Source organism: Mytilus galloprovincialis, chromosome 2 (assembly GCF_965363235.1).
Source record: "Mytilus galloprovincialis chromosome 2, xbMytGall1.hap1.1, whole genome shotgun sequence".
Lineage (NCBI taxonomy): Eukaryota > Metazoa > Mollusca > Bivalvia > Mytilida > Mytilidae > Mytilus > Mytilus galloprovincialis.
The window spans coordinates 81,117,677-81,136,090 of NC_134839.1; the positions used below are offsets into that span (position 1 = coordinate 81,117,677).

General features: G+C 31.2%; 1 protein-coding gene across 8 annotated transcripts in view; it reads left to right on the top strand.

The window, feature by feature from the left end:
* LOC143064566 (ecotropic viral integration site 5 ortholog-like) overlaps positions 1-18,414 on the top strand; it is a 62,300-nt gene that overhangs the window by 21,152 nt on the left and 22,734 nt on the right. For all 8 annotated transcript variants that reach the window (XM_076237473.1, XM_076237472.1, XM_076237479.1 and 5 more), the window contains 7 exons: positions 167-252; positions 1,628-1,852; positions 2,538-2,612; positions 3,952-4,077; positions 4,504-4,647; positions 5,914-6,003; positions 6,535-6,632. In XM_076237473.1, the coding sequence (XP_076093588.1) occupies positions 167-252; positions 1,628-1,852; positions 2,538-2,612; positions 3,952-4,077; positions 4,504-4,647; positions 5,914-6,003; positions 6,535-6,632 (844 nt within the window). The remainder of the gene's footprint in view (positions 1-166; positions 253-1,627; positions 1,853-2,537; positions 2,613-3,951; positions 4,078-4,503; positions 4,648-5,913; positions 6,004-6,534; positions 6,633-18,414) is intronic.

Here is an 18,414-nt window from a genome sequence, read left to right on the forward strand (position 1 = left end):
GTGCATATGCATCTTGCCACAATGATGCATACATATAACTAACAACAAATTAATCTTTTGAACAAAGATAAGGCAAGAAAGGTTTTCGGATAGAAACAAGAATGTATTATGTAGTTATAGCAGTAAATCATATTGTAAAATTGTTAATTTGATGACTATTTTTCAGGTCAGCCATTTGGTAATCTCTGGGATATTTGGGGAAAACTTGTAAATGACTGGGACAATGCTAAAAAGAAACCTGCATATCTAAAGGTAATACATCTTATGAAAGGGTTTTATATAACATCAACAAAGTCTGTTATAAACAGTCATATACACCATTTGACCATTGAAAACATAGATATGAATTAGGGTAATTAAGTGTACATACTTTCCTGCAAATTTAAACTTGAAGTCAGGGCTTCCAAAATTTTTTATTTTGATATGGGTTTATATTTTACAGGTATTGCCTTATTTTAGACTGTACTGCTTAATACGACCAGAGACAGTTTAATTGTGGTCTTACAAAAAGCACTTGAATTTATACATAATAGTGTCAGAATACTCTCTTGAAAATTATATTTTTGGAGCAACTGTTTATCACTCTATTCATCAATCTTCTTGTCTGTCAGTGGATCTGAAACAAATGCTTTTTGAGTAAAATCTTTAGTTAAAAAAATAAGAAACATGTGTTAACAATTCAATACATAAGGAAGGGGAAGAAGCTTATTTTAAAATATTTAGGTCAATATGTCAAAGTTCATGGCCACTGCTACTTACATGTATGTTTTTTCAAGGGGAAAGTTGGGCTCTCATGTTCTGAGTGATAACTTTAATTTCCTTAGTTAGTTAAAAATGAGACTTATCTAGAAGGAAGATAGATATAAAGAAGAGATCAACCCTGTCAATAGACAACTTTTGAGTTCGATGCTTTTCCGTCAAAAACTCTGGTTTTAGTGAACATCATTTGTGCTTTTAGGGGCATCGTCACTTCCGTTCCAATGTTGAGCAAGTGGCCGGGAAAACTATAATATATTATATTGAACAAATTATACGGCAAATTGAATTCTAATAATTGACAAGCAGCACTGCTGTCATTAGGGAATTGTGATTAAGTACCTACTAAACAAACATTATTTCTAGTGTATCCTGCATAATGATGATCACTAAGACGCTTGATGAAAGTTAATACTGCAGGGATACAGGCGATCCCCTCTATCTGGTAAATGACGTCATAAAGGCGTGCATAATTGATGAGTTTTTTCCAGTGACGGATGAACTCGAAAGTGGTCTATTGTATTTGTCAAATGGTAAGGTAACAGCTGTTACCAATATACTGTATCGAAAATGTTGAAGTATAATGCGCAGTTTGCTGTTCCTATGTGATTCCCTGAGATCATTTGCAGTACATGTATTTAGATAATAATAAAACTTTTAAAGTAGTACATACCGGTAGTAGGGAATTACAAGGTCTATTGATTTGGAGACATATAGGTCATAGGTTCAGGTCCTCTTTACTTTGTATATATTTTTGGTTTATTTTGGAGGAACAATGATTTCTTTCATATCACTATTGCACTATTGCACTAGTATGCTTAAATTTTATTTTATGAAAATATCAATTATATATACAGTATTTTTCTTGAAGGAACTTGTGCGAAAGGGCATTCCCCACCCATTCAGAGGGTTGGCATGGCAGCTATTACTGAATGTGCACAGCTCTCCACACAAGCAGATGTATGTAGAATATATGAGAGAGTCGTCCCCTAGTGAGAGATACATTAGACGGGACATTGCCAGGACATTTCCAGACCATGAATTCTTCAAGGAGAAAGATGGTGTGGGACAAGAAAGTCTTTTTAATGTCATGAAGGTAAAAAAATCTGAAATAGTGACTTTTTTTAGAAATCTAAGACATAGCTAGGTTTAAATCAATTTTAAAGCTTTAAAATAAACTCAAGATTTTTATGCCCCACCTACGATAGTAGAGGGGCATTATGTTTTCTGGTCTGTCCCTCCGTTCGTTCGTCCGTTCGTTCGTTCGTCCGTTCGTTTGTTCGTCCGACTTCAGGTTAAAGTTTTTGGTCAAGGTAGTTTTTGATGAAGTTGAAGTCCAATCCACTTGAAACTTAGTACACATGTTCCCCATGATATGATCTTTCTAATTTTAATGCCAAATTATAGTTTTGACCCCAATTTCATGGTCAACTGAACATAGAAAATGAAAGTGTGAAGTTCAGGTTAAAGTTTTTGGTCAAGGTAGTTTTTGATGAAGTTAGAGTCACAACTACTTGAAACTTAGTACACATGTTCCCTATGATATGATCTTTCTAATTTTAATTCCAAATTAAAGTTTTGACCCCAATTTCACGGTCCACTGAACATGGAAAATTATAGTGCGAGTGGGGCATCCGTGTACTATGGACACATTCTTGTTAGTTATTTTTTACATGATGTGTTATAACAGTGTTTCAGTTTCAAGGTTTTGGTTAATTGAAAAGAAAATTGTACTTTTAAAGACATGTTTTTTAATGGAAAATCTCTATTTGTTTTTCAAGGCATATTCCCTCCATGACAGAGAAGTAGGTTATTGTCAAGGAAGTGGATTTATTGTCGGCTTACTACTTATGCAGGTAAAATAATATAAATGTGACCAGTTTAATTTTAATAAATATATTTTAAAGTTCTTATGACAAGGATATTAGATTTTAAATATATATCATCAGACCTTGTGGCAGTCATTAGATATACCCTCTGCAAACAAATTTGGGAGGGTATAAATGTAGAAATCACTATCTATGTCTGTGTATCTGTTCGTCTATTTGTCTACAAATAAAACAATACAATGTGTAATTAATAATGGTTAAACAAGGTGGTAATCCAAAATTCCTGTTTGATAGTGAAATATTTTATGTAGGTCTCTCTTTAAACACCTCAGGGGCTTTGAAAAAGAGATATTATAGAGGTTAATATATATATTTGTTGTCATAAAAAGGAATTTATTATGGAAGCCTGTAACAAGCAAAACAATGTATGCTGCATATTGATGATGTACAGCTTTTAACATTCATAAATCAGTTAGCTAAAACAAATGTATGATAAAAGAAACATAAAATAAGATTTTCTGATTGATTACATGTACTAGATCATTTAAAGACATTCTTAAATTTAGATAAAGTTAATATCATTATTACAAACATGAATAGGAACGATAAAGACGTTATTATAAAGAGAATAAATGAGTTTTCATATATTGTGGACTCATTATTATTTATTAGATACCAATTTTCTAGGGTTTCATGGGTATCGGTGAGCCACGAATTTAAATGTTCAACGAAATACAAATTTCTTTAAAGTTGTATCCAGACTTTCGCAGAACAATGAAATAAAAAATCCAAGGAAATGCAAGGTTTCCACAATCTACAAAACTTGGTTTACAGGATAATAAATTAATACACAATAGATGTTGTTGAGAACAGATAATAAAGACAAATACCGTCAGAACAGATAATGTAGACAAGTACCGTCAGAACAGGTAATGTAGACAAGTACCGTCAGAACAGACAATGTAGACAAGTACCGTCAGAACAGATAATGTAGACAAGTACCGTCAGAACAGACAATGTAGACAAGTACCGTCAGAACAGACAATGTAGACAAGTACGGTCAGAACAGATAATGTAGACAAGTACCGCCAGAACTCTTTTATGGTAATTTGCTATGTTACTGTGGGTTCATATATTTTCACGGGTATCAATTTTCGTGGATCCCTGAAAACTTCCATTTTTGTGGATATTTGATTTCATGGTTTTGCCAATCTCTGTATACAAAGCCTATTGAAAATATGTTATTCGTTGAACATTTATATTGTGATTCACAAGTACCCACGAAACCCATGACAATTGGTATCGGACGAAAAAAAAAATGAATCCACAGTAATTTTGAAATTGAATTTTTTTGGCTCCTTAACAGATGCCTGAAGAAGAGGCTTTTGCAGTACTTGTTAAATTAATGCAGGACTATCGTCTCAGAGAACTGTTTAAACCTAGTATGGCAGAATTAAGTTTGTGTATGTACAAACTAGAATGTTTAATACAGGTAAGATTTTTAGTCATGGAGAAGTTGGAAAATAATGTCCACCACTGTTGCCATTTCTTATGTTACATGATAATTATAGAATAACTAATTGAAGTATTCAAATAGAGAAAAATATTCAACAAGTGACCGAACAACACATTAATTCACTATTAAATAACTATGTTTATTTCACATTTGAAATTATCAGATTTTATTTGACTGGGAAATCAATGTAATTCATTGCAACCAATGTACTAAATAAATTTACCCAACAATTTTAGGTTTCAGAAAGATTGAAATATGGGAGTTTTTGACAGTTATATGGTACAAAGTATTGAAAAAGCTAATAACTAACAACAAAACATCATTTTAATGTATGAGTTATAACAATGTTTTTCAGGACCTGCTTCCAGCATTGTACTTACATTTTATAACACTGTTTTTCAGGATCTGCTTCCAGCCTTGTACTTACATTTTCAGTCTCAGGGTTTTTACACATCAATGTATGCATCGTCATGGTTTCTTACATTATTTGCTACAACATTGTCACTGTCTCTTGCTTGTCGTGTGATGGATCTATTTATATCAGAGGTAAGAATTTGTTATTGTCTTTAGAAAAAGCGTAAGTATTCAACAGATCATCCTTTATAGTTCCATAACTCCATATGAGACAGCTGCCAGAAAGACATCTAGCATTGTCTGTGGGGCAACATAGGTCCGAGTACACAGTTATTTCGTAGTGCATTTCTTTTAGACAATAAATGGAAATAAAAAAAATCCCACCTGTGCTTTCTAAATAATATTTCACAGTGTATTGTACTACTTTTGGGACAAATTATATCAAAATTATAGAAAACTTCATCAGCTCTAACTCAAAATATGGACAATTTTATGTAAAGGGGGTCTTGAAATCGTTTGACAGCTTCCGAAATGCTAATTTTTTTACCTTTTTCAACTGGACCAAATCACTACTTCACATAATAATTCATGAATCAAATTTTTTAACAGTGTACTTTTATCCAACTTCTTGCTACTTGAGGCATAAAACATAAAGAAATAAATTTGGAAGGGTTATAAAAAAAATGACAAGTAACACACTGTCCACACTAGGGACTACATTCGTGGACAATGAAAATCAAGGGACCTGTGTACTCCGACAATATAGTCTTCAAAACAAGTGTCTGTATAATGTCAAGCTAAAATTTGCCTGTATCTAAAATAGTTTGAATCAATTTACAGGCACTTGGTGCAAGGCCCCTCTTTTTATTATTTTCTGTGTTCTGGATATTTTCTGGATATTTTCAATTATTATCCACTGTGTGAGGCATTGAATGGACATTAAAATTTGGGGCATCTGTCCGTCCCTAGTCTTATAATCACTATCATGTGTACAATTTTTGCTAAAAATTATCAAAGGTTTATACAAGCATTGTCTCAGACAATAACAGAAGTTAGTGTTTCACACTAAAGACCATTGAACTGGAGCTTTTTTTTGATAAAATGTTGATGTCTTTTATACAGGTAGGTAATTTTAGTGTTCTACCATTTCATTTCTAGAATATAAAGGATCACATCCATAATAGTCTATAGCAAAAACTTTTCAGACATCATCACATGCAAGCAAACATTACCATGATACTAAAATGCCCTGGAGATGACACATACTTAATAGATGTGTATAAGAGAAAATGCAAGAACATGCAACTTTGAATTCAGTCCATATTCCACACTTTTATAAACTTTTTATAAACAATATGTGAATCAGACATTCACATTGTTTGAGGCTATTTTGTAATGTTCCTGTTAATTCCTGATAAATCTTAGGAATGTTACTATGTGTTATTTATTCATTTACAGGGCATGGATATTATATTTAAACTGGGAATTGCAATACTTCAATCTAGTCAAGATTATCTGATGTCATTAGATATGGAAGGGATGTTAAAGGTAAGAGTTGTCTCTCTTACAATATGTGAATAATAACATTACTGAAATTCACCTTTGCCATTGGTAATGACAAACAAAACAATATAGTCACAAGCTTATCATTGGTGTCAATATAGGTGAAACGATAACAATTACTTGATATCATTGATAGATTTATGGAAGTCAACCAATCACTTTTACTGACTTTAGGACAATGAAAACAAAAGCCAGCTGACTTTACATTATTTCATCTTGTATCCTTAATTATTGTCTTCTTTTGTGTATGTCTCTGTTGAAGCTTTTTCAGTATTGAATTGCTTGTGATTTCATTGCTGCTTGTTTTTTGGTGTAAAACAATTTTTCTGTAAAACTTAAATACATTTAAATTTTGTTATTTTACCATTAAGAGTTGTCTCCCATTATGCACTAGTGTTTATTTTTTTTTTAAATAAGATTTTCACTAATTCTAACCTGACTGGACATACACAATGTTGAAATATGAATCTGTAGAAAGTTTATGGCACTATCTCATGTCTTGAGTTTTATTTTCAGTTCTTCACAAAGGAGTTGCCTTTAAAATATGAACAAGAACCAGAGAGGTTATTTCAGCCAGCATACTATGTCAAATACAATGCTAAAAAGATGAAAAAGTAAGTGAAATTGTGTTTATCATATAATACCATAATTATTATGTAATTGCCTGTGACAAAAGTAGCAGAATTCGAGACATAGGGATTATAATCTTGATTTGGCAGCATTAACTTTTTGTATTTAGCTTCATATTTCAGGGAAAGAAGACATGGAGGCTTCACACTTTGTATACAGAATGAGATGCTTTATGTAACAAGGTTATATGTCCATAGACCTTTAGGTCATTGTCATGGTTCATTCTTTGGTTAAAAAAATGGAATTTACTTCATAGATAATTAGGAAGATTGGTTTAACCTGTACACAATTGTGCCCATTCCAAGTCGGGGTGTCTGGACTATTTACTACCTATGGCTATTTGTCTTGGTTTTTACATATATTTTCTAGGAGTTGGACTTTAGCGGTTGGTGTCGTCTGTTGTGCTGTTGATGTTTTTATAAGCAATTCCTGTTATTTCATTTATACATAATGTCAAAATTTTATTCGAAATATTCTGTTCAAGTGTAAAATTTGTTCCCCTTTTGTCAAAGTCAAAGGGAGCTATAGGTTTTCACCATGTCAATCAGCCTGTTCAGTAAATTTTCTGCATTTTTATCATGCCCCCACCATGTTCTGTACTTTAATGCCTTAATCCATTGATAATATATTTTGTATAGCCATTACATAGATATTTCAGTTTGAGTTTTAGTTTTGTTCTGAAAGAGAGAATTTTTTTATAGTTAACATAGAAAATTGCCTGAAAATGATAGTTTTCTGCTCTTTTTGCTATAATGCCTTTAAAAACATTTGATACTTGGTTTATACATTCAAAAAGTTACACACCAAGTTTCAGTTTTGTTGCATTTGAGTGAGTTTTGCAAGAGTTTTGTTCCATTGGACATAAAAATGCTTCAAAGATCAGTTGCCTGCACTTTATTTTCTGTAATAGTGAACCGAATGATTACATATTTGGTGTATCTTAAGATGTTACAGTTCAAGTTTGAGATATGTGCCATAATGCTTTTTATGTACAAATTTAACTTTACAAAGGAGGAGTAATGAAAAGAATATAATTATGAAACTGAAATGCTATTAAAAAACAATTTAATCTTCAGTTCCTTTTGAATTCAAATGTAAGCATGTGAAACTTCAGCTGATTGAGGCTAACAAACTACCTCAGGTAGTGTTATCTATGTAGGTAAACGGTGACCAACTACATTGACCACTTGGCCATCAATACCACAGGGAATAAATTGAAACTTCAAACAAAATACATATAGAATCAAAATTTTAAACACATGCAATAGGCATATAACTCATGCTGAGTTCACATGTAATTCGAATTCGATTCGCGTTAACTAATTCAAATTAGTTTAATTCGCATTTGAAACATTTTACATCCTAACGTCAATTCTTATTTGAATTGCAATGGGGGTCTAATTCACTTTACTGTCCAAAGGACGTTAACTTTTAATTTGTATTAACAAAAGCGTATTTCTAATGCAAATTGGATAATTTGAATTAGCCAATTCAAATCATTCGAATTAAATAAAGAAGAGGGTGTGAACTCGATTAGCGAATTCCATTCGCATTCGATTCAAATTCAATTCGAATTAAATGTACGTTTGAACGAGGCATAAATCATTCAAATGATTAATGAATTATTTAGGCATTTCAAAAAAGACTAATGGGAGGTAACTCAAACTTACCTGAGTTGTGTGCAAAAAAAAGAAAGTCATTTCAGATAGATATTTAATTTGACTTGTATTTATCATTGTAATTTCAATTTTTAGCAATACATGATAACTTTAAGCTTAAAATTTTGAAATATAAATCTGAATATTTCACCTAGATGATAATTAATTGAAAACTTAAGTTGATAAAGATGAAGCATATCAAGACTAATCTCATGTACTAAATCAACAGTTTTAAGTTAAACACATAAAAATGAACTAATAAAAATTTGTAACAAACAGATTCTGATGTTGATACTCCTTCTGAGAAAATAAATGCTCATGATATTTCATTCAACAAAACAAATTTAATAATTTCAACAAAGAGTTGATATTCATAGAGATTTATAGAATCAACCATCAGTAATGTATTACAATTGAAACTCTGAAATTAATAGTCGACAGGAAAATATAGATTTAAAAATTTGCTTAAAAGAGGACTTATATATTATTGGCCATAGAAATCATAGAAATATTTCTGTATTACATTCTATAGTAAAAGAGTTGTAAAAAAAGTACAAGTTTTTTGTTGAAGACTGTATGTTATCCTCTAAGATGTCTTATAGGACCCTTGTTGGCCAAGTGGTCTAAATAGTTCTACTACTGTAATCACTAGCCAGTCAACACTGAAGTTGTGAGATCGAACCATGCTTGTGCAGATGCACTTGACTCCAGTCTTTATTGTCTAAGGTTGTCAGTATTCCTATCGAAGGTCAGTGGTTTCTCCAGGCACTCCATCTTCATCCACTAATAAAAACTTGCCACCACGAAATAACCCAAAAGTGGTGCATAAAAGGGATTAAATCACCAACAATCAATCAATCAATAGATGTCTTATATGATTATATGTGTTAATTTGTTGCTGTATATTCCCATTTAGAAATACTTGTTAGCTGTAAGCATGCACATGCACTGTATTCTGTAGTCAAGTAATTTGTGTTTTACAAAGGTCAGGGCAGAAATACCGGGTAGAGAAGATAAAAAATATTAATTTATTGTTTTGTTTTAAAGTTTTAAACCCCAGTAAAATGTTGATTTGAACTGTAGACCCTGTTATTTAATATTAAGGTTCCTCATGTCAAAATGAAATTTGATAGATATATATATACATGTATAACTTTGTTATATCAAAAAATGTAATGTGATATCTGATCTGACAGAGTTAACGCAGCTAAAGGTTTTTAAAGAAATCTGATAACCACCCAAGTTATAGTTTAAAGTCATGTGTTGTCTATCAATTGTTAATATGATTAATGGGTCCTGAAAATTATCACTTAATTAAGGGTATTTAATTTACATGCCATATATATCACCTTATTTACATGTGTGACAAATGAGGATTTACCTGAGTTTAATTAGCTTTAATTTTGTCTCTGAAATATTCTCCATTTTATACATTCATTCCTGGCCTTATGTCATCATATATTGCAATTTATGGGTTACAATAAAGTCAACTTTGACAAAATTATTGGTATATCATCTTTTATAGCCTAAATTATATTTCTATTGAGGGTAATTGTTTCATATTTCAATTTTTACCTGTGGAATGAGTGAAATTGATTTCAGGTGTGATTATATCTGAGATGAAATTGACCTTATCCAGTGACCTATTGCAAATATATTTACATAGATAAATAGTGAAGATATAAAGTATAAAGAGGATAAGATATTATCAATTAATAATGACCAAATAATAATATACCTCTGGACATACTATACACAGATGTTGGTGGGGAGCTTTTGTCCACTCAGATTTCGGTTGTTCAGGGCTGAGCTATTATAGCTGTTCTTCTGTGGTATAAACTGTACTTATACGTCCATTTTTATGGAATAGTACACATTTTGTCAAAGGGCCAACTGAAATCTACCTCCAAGTGTGTGATTTTTCTTGCTGTATTGAAGACCCATTGGTGGCCATTGGCTGTTTTCTGCTTTTAAGTGATGTTGCTGTCTCTTTGACATTCCCCATTTTCATGCTCAATTTCATTTATATTGAGTGCATCCTGTTATAGAATTTTTGTGGATATATTGTGAGAATTATAAGTTTTTTTTCATTTATATTCACTAAGTCCATTTAGGGTCATAGAGAAGATAATAAACAAAAGTTCATGCACAATAACTTTCACTATGATCTTTTTTAAAGATGTATCTTAATTTAGATATCAGAATGGTTTATTCCTTGAATGCCAACATCCTTTGATTTACCGACAATTTACCTGTAATATTATGTTGGCATTCGAGGAATAGGTGCAAGAAGTTATCACAACAAAAGTGCATGCTCAACATAGGTAAATTCCATGTAGCTATATCAAATTCATGCTTGTTAAGTTGTTGAACATCATTTTGTGCTGTTACTGTTTGATCAATATGATCTTCTCTTAATATAGAACTTTTTATTTTAATTGTTGCATCACAAAGTCAACATGTGCATATTGTCAGGAATTCAAGGATGCACAAGTTCTACAATAGACTCTTTGGACTTTGAAGTTTCTTTTCAATATTTATAGTTGTGTGTGCTGTAATATCCTCAAATACTACTTGATGGAATTTTTTGAAACTTTACAATATGTTAGATTACACGGTTTTATTTTGTTTCATTGTTTATGATATTTTTCTTGGTTATAATATCACACCCTTATTATTTATTTTAAGTGATTTATAATATATTGTTTGGGTGTTTATTATGTATGTTAATTTTGAATATTATATTATATGTTTGTAGACAGAGCATACAGAAAATACCTCATGTATCATAACATTAGCAAACATATTAGCAGATTGACAAAGAGCACTACTTATGTGATCTGATAACAATTGTTGAATATTTTATACAAGCATAATTTTCACATTTAACAGTCTATTACAAGTGTAAAGTTTAGTTAATAGTTCATTTGCAAAGTTTATATTTAATAATGATATTCAAAATGATATCAATTGAATCAATCTCTATCCTTTTTTAGCTCACCTGGCCCGAAGGGCCAAGTGAGCTTTTCCCATCACTTTGCGTCCGTCGTCCGTCGTCCGTCGTCGTCGTCCGTCGTCGTTAACTTTTACAAAAATCTTCTCCTCTGAAACTACTGGGCCAAATTAAACCAAAATTGGCCACAATCATCATTGGGGTATCTAGTTTAAAAAATGTGTGGCGTGACCCGGCCAACCAACCAAGATGGCCGCCATGGCTAAAAATAGAACATAGGGGTAAAATGCAGTTTTTGGCTTATAACTCAAAAATCAAAGCATTTAGAGCAAATCTGACATGGGGTAAAATTGTTTATCAGGTCAAGATCAATCTGCCCTGCAATTTTCAGATGAATCGGACAACCCGTTGTTGGGTTGCTGCCCCTGAATTGGTAATTTTAAGGAAATTTTGCTGTTTTTGGTTATTATCTTGAATATTATTATAGATAGAGTTAAACTGTAAACAGCAATAATGTTCAGCAAAGTAAGATTTACAAATAAGTCAACATGACCAAAATGGTCAGTTGACCCCTTTAGGAGTTATTGCCCTTTATAGTCAATTTTTAACCATTTTTCGTAAATCTTAGTAATCTTTTACAAAAATCTTCTTCTCTGAAACTGCTGGTCCAAATTAAACCAAACTTGGCCACAATCACAATTGGGGTATCTAGTTTAAAAAAATGTGTGGCGTGACCCGGCCAACCAACCAAGATGGCCGCCACAGCTAAAAATAGAACATAGGGGTAAAATTCAGTTTTTGCCTTATAACTCAAAAACCAAAGCATTGAGAGCAAATCTGACATGTAGTAAAATTGATTATCAGGTCAAGATCTATCTGCCCTGAAATTTACAGATGAATCGGACAACCTGTTGTTGGGTTGCTGCCCCTGAATTGGTAATTTTAAGGAAATTTTGCTGTTTTTGGTTATTTATCTTGAATATTATTATAGATAGAGATAAACTGTAAACAGCAATAATGTTCAGCAAAGTAAGATTTACAAATAAGTCAACATGACTGAAATGGTCAGTTGACCCCTTTAGGAGTTATTGCCCTTTATAGTCAATTTTTAACCATTTTTTGTAAATCTTAGTAATCTATTACAAAAATCTTCTCCTCTGAAACCACTGGGCCAAATTAAACCAAACTTGGCCACGATCATCATTGGGGTATCTAGTTTAAAAAATGTGTGGCGTGACCCTTTCAACCAACCAAGATGGCCGCCACGGCTAAAAATAGAACATAGGGGTAAAATTCAGTTTTTGGCTTATAACTCAAAAACCAAAGCATTTAGAGCAAATCTGACATGTAGTAAAATTGATTATCAGGTCAAGATCTATCTGCCCTGAAATTTTCAGATGAATCGGACGACCTGTTGTTGGGTTGCTGCCCCTGAATTGGTAATTTTAAGGAAATTTTGCTGTTTTTGGTTATTATCTTGAATATTATTATAGATAGAGATAAACTGTAAACAGCAATAATGTTCAGAAAAGTAAGATTTACAAATAAGTCAACATGACTCCTTTAGGAGTTATTGCCATTTATAGTCAATTTTGAACCATTTTTCGTAAATCTTAGTTATCTTTTACAAAAATCTTCTCCTCTGAAACTACTGGGCCAAGTTCATTATAGATAGAGATAATTGTAAGCAGCAAGAATGTTCAGTAAAGTAAGATTTACAAACACATCACCATCACCAAAACACAATTTTGTCATGAATCCATCTGCGTCCTATGTTTAATATTCACATAGACCAAGGTGAGCGACACAGGCTCTTTAGAGCCTCTAGTTTAGTCTGAAATAATTGTATTTTTAAAACTAGAATTCCTTTAATTTTTGTAATATGTCTTATGATTATAAACATTTCCATTCCCAAAATATTTGTTTTTAATTAAAAAGTGATAAAAATGTTTTAATTTCTTTATTTCTTTAGAATTCATAATAATTTTAACCCCAAAATCTACTATTTTTTTTATCAAAAAGTGATAAAAATTTCTTATCAAAAAGTGATAAAATGTTGCAATTTGATCAACATCACTAATTAATTTTAACATTTTTACTTATAAGATAATTTAGACAGTTGTAAAAACACCTATTGGTCTTGTATAAATGTCTATTGGAATATTTTTGTTGGCATTCAAGGAATAAGTAACATATATAAAATGTTGACATTCGAGGAAGACACCTTCAGAATACATGGGTTGTAATGAGTAGTCCCTCTCTTTTGATGCCACAAAAGCAACCATACAACTCTTGTAATCTGCTGTATGTGGGAGATTCAATTCAGGATGAAACCTCGGAATTTTCATTGAAATGAAACTTTGAAATCATGAATTTATATTCAAGTATGGACCATTTCCCATGAGAATAGAGTAGACATGATGAATCTCTATTCTATTACCCTGTCAGTTAACTTGATTTCAGAAATATTGGATTGTTTCATGTTCAAGATTAACAACTTAAACTGTTGGAATATTTTACTTGTGGTCATTTTGGCTGTAAAACTGTCAATTAAAGTTATTAAAAGTCAATATTGAATGTTATTTGACAAATTGAATGATTTCCATATTGGGTTAAAACTCTAAGGCCACATTTGACAAATACTGAATAAATTTATACTTTTAACAAAAGATAAAGAACACATTCAACATTCCATTGTAAATGGTTTGAAGCTGTTTTGATATAAACCCGTCATTTGTTGATATTTGTCATGTTTCAGTCCTTTGAAAGTTAATTGGGTGAACATAATGGGTTTACAAATGGTCATAATAACTACATGTGCTTTTCATACTGACAGAAGTCAGGGTGACACTGTATTTGTCTTTTGGTGACAAGATGTTAATGTCTAAAGAAATATGATGTAACCTGTTTAGGTCAAAAGGTTAAAAAAAATGTGAATTACAAATGTATTACATATTTTTAGTTATACATGTATAAAGTAGCTTTACCATGGAATGACAAAACTCATGAATTTTTGATTGATCTTACAATGAAACATTGTTTCTACTACATCAAGACCCCCTCTTTTTAAACAACTGTAACAGTTGTCTTGATAAGTACTTAGAATTATTACTGATATTCTGAATTTTCTTTTGGCAAGAATAAAAATATACCTAAATTGTAATCAAATAATTTTTTTTTTTGATTGGAAGAGTTTCCCAAAACACTATAGGGTAGTCCATGTCATATATCTACAAAATAATTAGCACTCAGATTTGTCAGTGTTGTAAGATATTTTTAATTGAAAAACCCATTAATTGTTTCTCCTCTCATATTCAAACTCTTGGCCATAAATATATCAAATAAGACATTTTAATTCATTATTTGGACAGGATTTGTTTAGTAAGTGCTTAGATTTAAGTGAAATGTATGTTTAACAGAAATGTACGGAAATTGTGTGTTTGTACCTTGTATATTTAACATAAGCTTGCTACATCTGGCGATTGAATGTTTAATAAAGCCTTGTTTAAATAAATTTATATAACATAGTTATCCAGTGAACTTTTAAGTTGAATACCAGCTTATCAATTCAAATAACACTGAAATAATTAGAAATTCTTAGATTAGTTGTTATCATGTAAGATATTTTTTGATATTATATTGACAGAACCAAATACTGTACTTGTTTTAGATAAAATAATTCCTTGCAAAATTGTGCAGGTCTTTTAGAGACTCGTATGAAATAAATTTGAATGGGCGGTTAAGTATTGGGTAATCAGCTCTCTGTGATCAGTTTTGTTGTATTTTATCATATTTTCAGGCAACAAGGTCTGTAGCTTGTATTTCGGTGTTTTAGTGATATTTTTAGGCAATTTGTTTTGAAGCTTAATAAATAAATGTTAATGCCTATGAATTGATGACCAGAATTAGATTATAATCCATTGGGTTAGATGCATTAATAGTGCAAAATCTGTAAGAAGAAAGTGATTTCCGCTGATTCTTTAAATTTATGGTAAATTAATTTTTAAAGGTATAATATTGAAATTTTCACTATAATTTAGATTAAAATGTCAGTTGGGTTGACATAAAACTTTTGAAGTCACTTCTAAGGCTATTGAGATTCTTCAAGTGTGAAATCTATTTATTAATTTAGAAAACCAATATCCTATTGTATTTCCCTTAGTAACTTTTACCAAATTCAACCAAAAATAGAATGACATGACAAATCGCTATCATCATATAAATTCAATCCAATCTTATAAAGAGTGGTAGCTATTTGTAAGTTTGATAGTATACTTATTGTGACCTGTACCATAATAAAAACATGTCTAAAGTTGAACCATGCTGGGACCTACTTCAATGTTATGATCTTAAATTGAAAAGTTAACAAACTTATTAAATGTCAGTTACATGTTTCGATCAGAGTTACAGGTATTGATACAATAATAAGGGAAGAATGTCGTCAGTGATTACTGATTGTCTTTTAAACACAACTACAAATATTGAGATGGATCTTAAACAAGACAAACCTAATCTTAAGGATTTTAATTTATGATAATGATTTGCTTGAATAGAAGGTTGTGTCCGTTACATGGCGGGACAACTGTCCATTGAGGTTAACTTTGATTAAATAAGATTACATTTCTATGACCCTTGATTTACATGGTGAATTGAGCAGGAACAAAAACATTTTGAACCATTTGACTATAGGTGTGACAGATGTTTAACTAGATTAATGCCTTAGAGTCAGTAAATAAAACATTTAAAACTTTAGATAAAACTTATCCTGAGTTCTTACCAAGTGAAACAAAAGTTATAAGATAATAAGGATTTGTGTCATCATTGCCAACAAATCCACCACAAGAGTTGTATTTTAGTATATATGCATTTTCAAAATATTATGTTTTCCCGTCATCAAGTTAAAGAAGTATTCCTTCTTCTGGTTCTTCTTCCCTCAAGCAATATAATTGAGAATAGAAATGGTGAACGTGTCAAAGCGACAACAACCCAACCATAGAGCAGACAATAGCCGAATATACTGGTATAAGCTTGTTAGAGTTAAAACTGGTATAAGCTTGTTAGAGTCAAAAAGTTTTTTTATGGCCCCGCAATGAAGTTATCGATGCCATATAGTTTTACCCTTGCCCGAAATTCCGAAATTCTGAAATTCTGTCATTCCGTCATTCTGCAACAAACCATTATTCAGAGTTTTTTTCTAAACGCCTTTAGAAATTGGGCTGATTTTTGGTATGTGAGTTAACCAGGCTAATTTTTGGTATGTGAGTTAACTATGATGAGTTACAAATCAAGTTTAAGTTTCATACCGCTCCTCTAATTTTTGCCTAAATTACGGGCTTTGGACTTTGATAAATTGTTGAAAATCACAGTTATACAGACTTTTTTTCTAAACGCCTTCAGATATTGGACTGATTTTTGGTATTTGAGTTAACTATGATGAGTGACAGATCAAGTTTAAGTTTCATACCGCTCTGCTAATTTTTGCTGAAATTACGGGCTTTGGACTTTGATAAATTATTGAAAATCACAGTTATACAAACTTTTTTCTAAATACATTCAGATATTGGGCTGATTTTTGATATGTGAGTTAACTATGATGAGTTACAGATCAAGTTTAAGTTTCATACCGCTCCGCTAATTTTTGCCGAAATTACAGGCTTTGGTTTTTGATAAATTGTTGAAAATCACAGTTATATGGACTTTTTTTTTTGTAAAAGCCTTCAGATATTGGGCTGATTTTTGGTAGGTGAGTTAACCATGATGAGTTACAGATCAAATTTCAGTTTTGTTCCGCTCCGCTAATTTTTGCTGAAATTATGGGCTTTGGACTTGATTAAATTGTTGAAAATCACATTTATACAGACTTTTTTTCTATACACCACCAGATTTTGAGCCGATTTTTGATATGTGAGACTACCATCATGTTTGTGTCCACATGTGTTATTCAAATTGCAAATTTTTCAACTTTTTGGGACTGGGCCATTCGTGTCGCTTTGACACATCTAGATATCTTTTGTCACTGGCTCGTGATATTTGGCAGGACAGTGTGTCGGTGTGTCATGTATGATTTGACCTTGACTTTTGACCTTAAAGTCAAAATATTTCATTGTAAGGTACTATTTTGTGTTCAGAAAAATAACTTTTTATCCTTTAACATAGGCTTTTGTAATTTGACACATGAGTGCAGCAACTCATGATGTGTCACATACCATGAAATAAAATGATATTAACTTCCATTGTCTTAATTTATCATTTAAATTATTTTAAAAAAGCAATGTTTCTATGTGAACTGGATACCCTGTAAGTTTCATTATAATTGTAGAAAACTGAATTGATTTAATCCACATAAAAAATATATATATATATTTATATGTATATGCCTATGACTCATCAATGTCATTGATTTATAATTACTGTCAAATAGGTAAAAATCAATTATTTACAGTGTTTTGTATGGCACAGATTAGGAATACATAGCAATGTAAGCATAATGTTTAATGTCCAAGAGTATTTGTCTATCCTATTAAAGAAGGTGGTTCAGCCCCAAATATGGCATTGATGTTTAGTTTTTTTCTTTCAATAGACCTCTGATAAAGTAATTAACTTTGTATATCTCAACTTGTAGCGATAATTAAGAGCTTTCCATACAATAACTTGTTCATTATTGAAGGTCATTAATATTTACATTTATTGTTTTATGAACACTTTTGTTGTTAGGTTTCTGTCTCATTAATCTTTAACCAGCATACAACTCCCTTTCTTCATATTTTTATAAGTATAAGCTTGTTTGTTGAATGGGCAACTCACTTTTCAATATATACATGTATATAATACTCAGTAAACTTTTGAACTGGTATAAGTTTACAAAAAATTTAAATACATTTATTATTGAATAAAACTATTTTAATGATTATTAAATATGCTGATATTTGATTAATAATTCCAACAAATTTAAACAAGGTCAAAGAATAGGACCTCTTAAGAGTCATGTTGTGCTTAGTTTTTGTTTACCCAGTTTCCTTTTAAGGTAACATGGTATTATAGAGATTTGAAGTTCTCTTATCCTTCATAAAAAAACCTGATAAAGTGAAATTTAAATAAAATGAATACTGATTGGAAAGGTTGATCATTAATATTAAGGATTTTTGTATTTGATTT